Here is a 2,479-nt window from a genome sequence, read left to right on the forward strand (position 1 = left end):
TGGGTGGAAATCCCTAGATCAATGTTTAAATTAACACTCACGCATTGACTCTGTCGGCTATGTTTTGCCATGCATGCTCCCTTTCTTTTGCAGCTGAGGCTGTGTTACTTTTTTCCCGCAAAATTTGCATGTTATCGGCATATGCTGCCATCAGAATTTCGGCGTCAAGCGCTGTAAAATACATTGACCGCGCCTTCTTTCCCTCCATCTCCATGGTGACTCGCTTAATCTGTGCTCCACTAATCAGGGCTTTATGTATCCTCGCTTAACTTGGGGTTAACGCAACTCCGCGTTGATTGAACTACTTGTTATCAGCCTTTCTGAAACCGAATATTCCGAGTTGGACAGTTCGGGGTTACTCAACTCTGAGTATCGTTTTTCACTCTGAGTTTTCTAAACCAGCTTCCTGAAATAGGGCCCAGGTCTTCACGTTTTGGCCCACGGGACTGAGGCGTGACCTTTCCATCACACCCTATCTTAACTCTGCACCATCTTGCACATCATTACAGGCTCCCACCCCTGGCCCACGCACCTGTGTTCAATCTCCATATCTGACACTGATCTCCACTCATCCTGAAGCCATACTTAAGACAGCAGCACTTTGCTACTCATCGCTGGATCGTTGAGCAAAAGATTTCTGAGACAATGAACAAAAAATTGATATAGACAAACACTGTTCCCCGGTGCAGAACACGGTCAGTGTTTAAAGTAGTGTAAACTGGTTTCTTTGACATTAATGTGTTGATGCAGGTAAATAAACACATAGGTGACAGTTTCTGTTTATTGTGGTTTGGAAACATCCAGTGAAAATCTACAAATGTGTTTAGTCATGGATCAGATTCAGAGTAGCCCATTATAGAACTCACGAGTCTGTTGAACACACGAACCAGCTGATTTTGTATTCAACCAGTAATAATGACGACTTCTCTTTCTCATTCATTGGAAAACAGAGTAGGACCTGAAAAAAGCAAGAAGAACAGACTCAATAACAAACTTGTATCCACATCGTGAAAACACTTCTGGATAAAACATTAACAATAATGATTTGGTGAAAATCCCAGTTTCAGCGAATGGACTCTGCTTGCTCTGAAAAACCTGTCTCAAATGGTGTAAAATCCCCAGGTTTGTCAAAGAGATGGAGATCCCTGAGGCCTCAAGCATCTGATGCTTTCTAAATACGGGACTTAATATCTAATCCAAGGATAGCTGATAAAGTACAGAGTTCAGTAATATAGACATGCAATTTTGCTAATTGGTAATTTTTCTTCGAACCTGGTATTAGAATTAACAAATGCAATAAAAGCACAGAATCAGGCCATTTAGATGGAGAGCCAATCCAGACCTCTTGTACAGGGATAGCTGGGATCTATCAAATTGGAACACAGCAGTGAAATTAGACTGTGGTATAAACATGGACTTAAACTTGATTTAAAACTAAATGAAAGTGAATTTAGAACACAAATAATCTACTAACAAGACTGATATGAAGTGCTGTTAACTGGTCTGTGAGTGTGAGTCCTGGTCTGACCTCGGGCTTTCCACCTGTAGAAAATATATCCAACCAGAACTAAGATCAGACCCAGGGTCAGTATGGAGGCTCCGGTGGCAGTCAGTGTCGTTGATTCAGATGTTGATTTTTCCGAGGATGGCTCTGAGTCAGACAGGTGACAGACAGAGGCCAATAGTAGAACAGACAGGTGAGTAGTCAGATGCATATTTGTGTGTACAGACAGACATATATTTACCCCAGTCAGTGATCAGAGGTTCACTCAGGCTGGCGTGCTCCACCACACAGGAGATCTTCTCCCCAGACCTTCAAGACAAACATCACTGATTCACAGACCGCTCACAGAACTGGATCTGAATATAGACCTGGACCCGAATTCGGCTTTGATGTGGACTCACCTGGGTTTGTACTCCAGGTGGGAGTGGGTCTGGTAGTACCATTCACCATTTGGCATCACTTCAGTGGAAGTGACATCAGAGTTGACTTCCTGACAACCTCTGAGCCAGCTCACTTTGATCTTATTGGGAAAGAAGTCGTAGACGCTGCAGACCAACATGGCAAGATGTTGACCAGAAAGCGGAGTCTTGGACTTGATTCTTACACTGGGCTGAACTAAAAACAACACAGATGTTATATTACCATTGTGGCAATAATATGTGTGATGTTTTCTTTTTCAAGTGCTTTATTAACAGTAAGATTTACAGTGGCAGAAATACACAATTATTTCAGTTTCACAATTATCTGATACCAAATCACAGGGTTCGTACAGGTGCTTGAAATCCTTGACAATGCTTGAATTTTAATGTTGTCTTTTCAAGGTTTGAAAAGTGCTTGAATTTCAGATGTGGTGCTTAAAAGTGCTTGAAAGTGTAACTGTATTTCATTCACCACAAATAACTATCTGATTGAATAGTTTTCTTATCAGATAGAGAAATAAAATGAGTCGCAAAATGTAAAAGCAAAATTTTCGCC

General features: G+C 41.5%; 1 protein-coding gene across 1 annotated transcript; it reads right to left on the minus strand.

The window, feature by feature from the left end:
* Positions 1 to 1,469: 1,469 nt before the first annotated feature.
* Positions 1,470 to 2,175, minus strand: LOC102288891 (HLA class II histocompatibility antigen, DR beta 5 chain-like; the record flags this gene model as incomplete). Its single annotated transcript, XM_005952741.2, has 3 exons — positions 1,470 to 1,651; positions 1,746 to 1,813; positions 1,906 to 2,175. Coding segments are annotated over 3 exons (520 nt in total), but the record flags the coding sequence as incomplete, so codon positions are not given.
* Between the last annotated feature and the right edge of the window lie 304 nt (positions 2,176 to 2,479).

Source organism: Haplochromis burtoni, unplaced genomic scaffold (genome assembly GCF_018398535.1).
Source record: "Haplochromis burtoni strain Fernald_Lab_line unplaced genomic scaffold, NCSU_Asbu1 Contig_2053, whole genome shotgun sequence".
In the NCBI taxonomy this organism is placed as follows: domain Eukaryota; kingdom Metazoa; phylum Chordata; class Actinopteri; order Cichliformes; family Cichlidae; genus Haplochromis; species Haplochromis burtoni.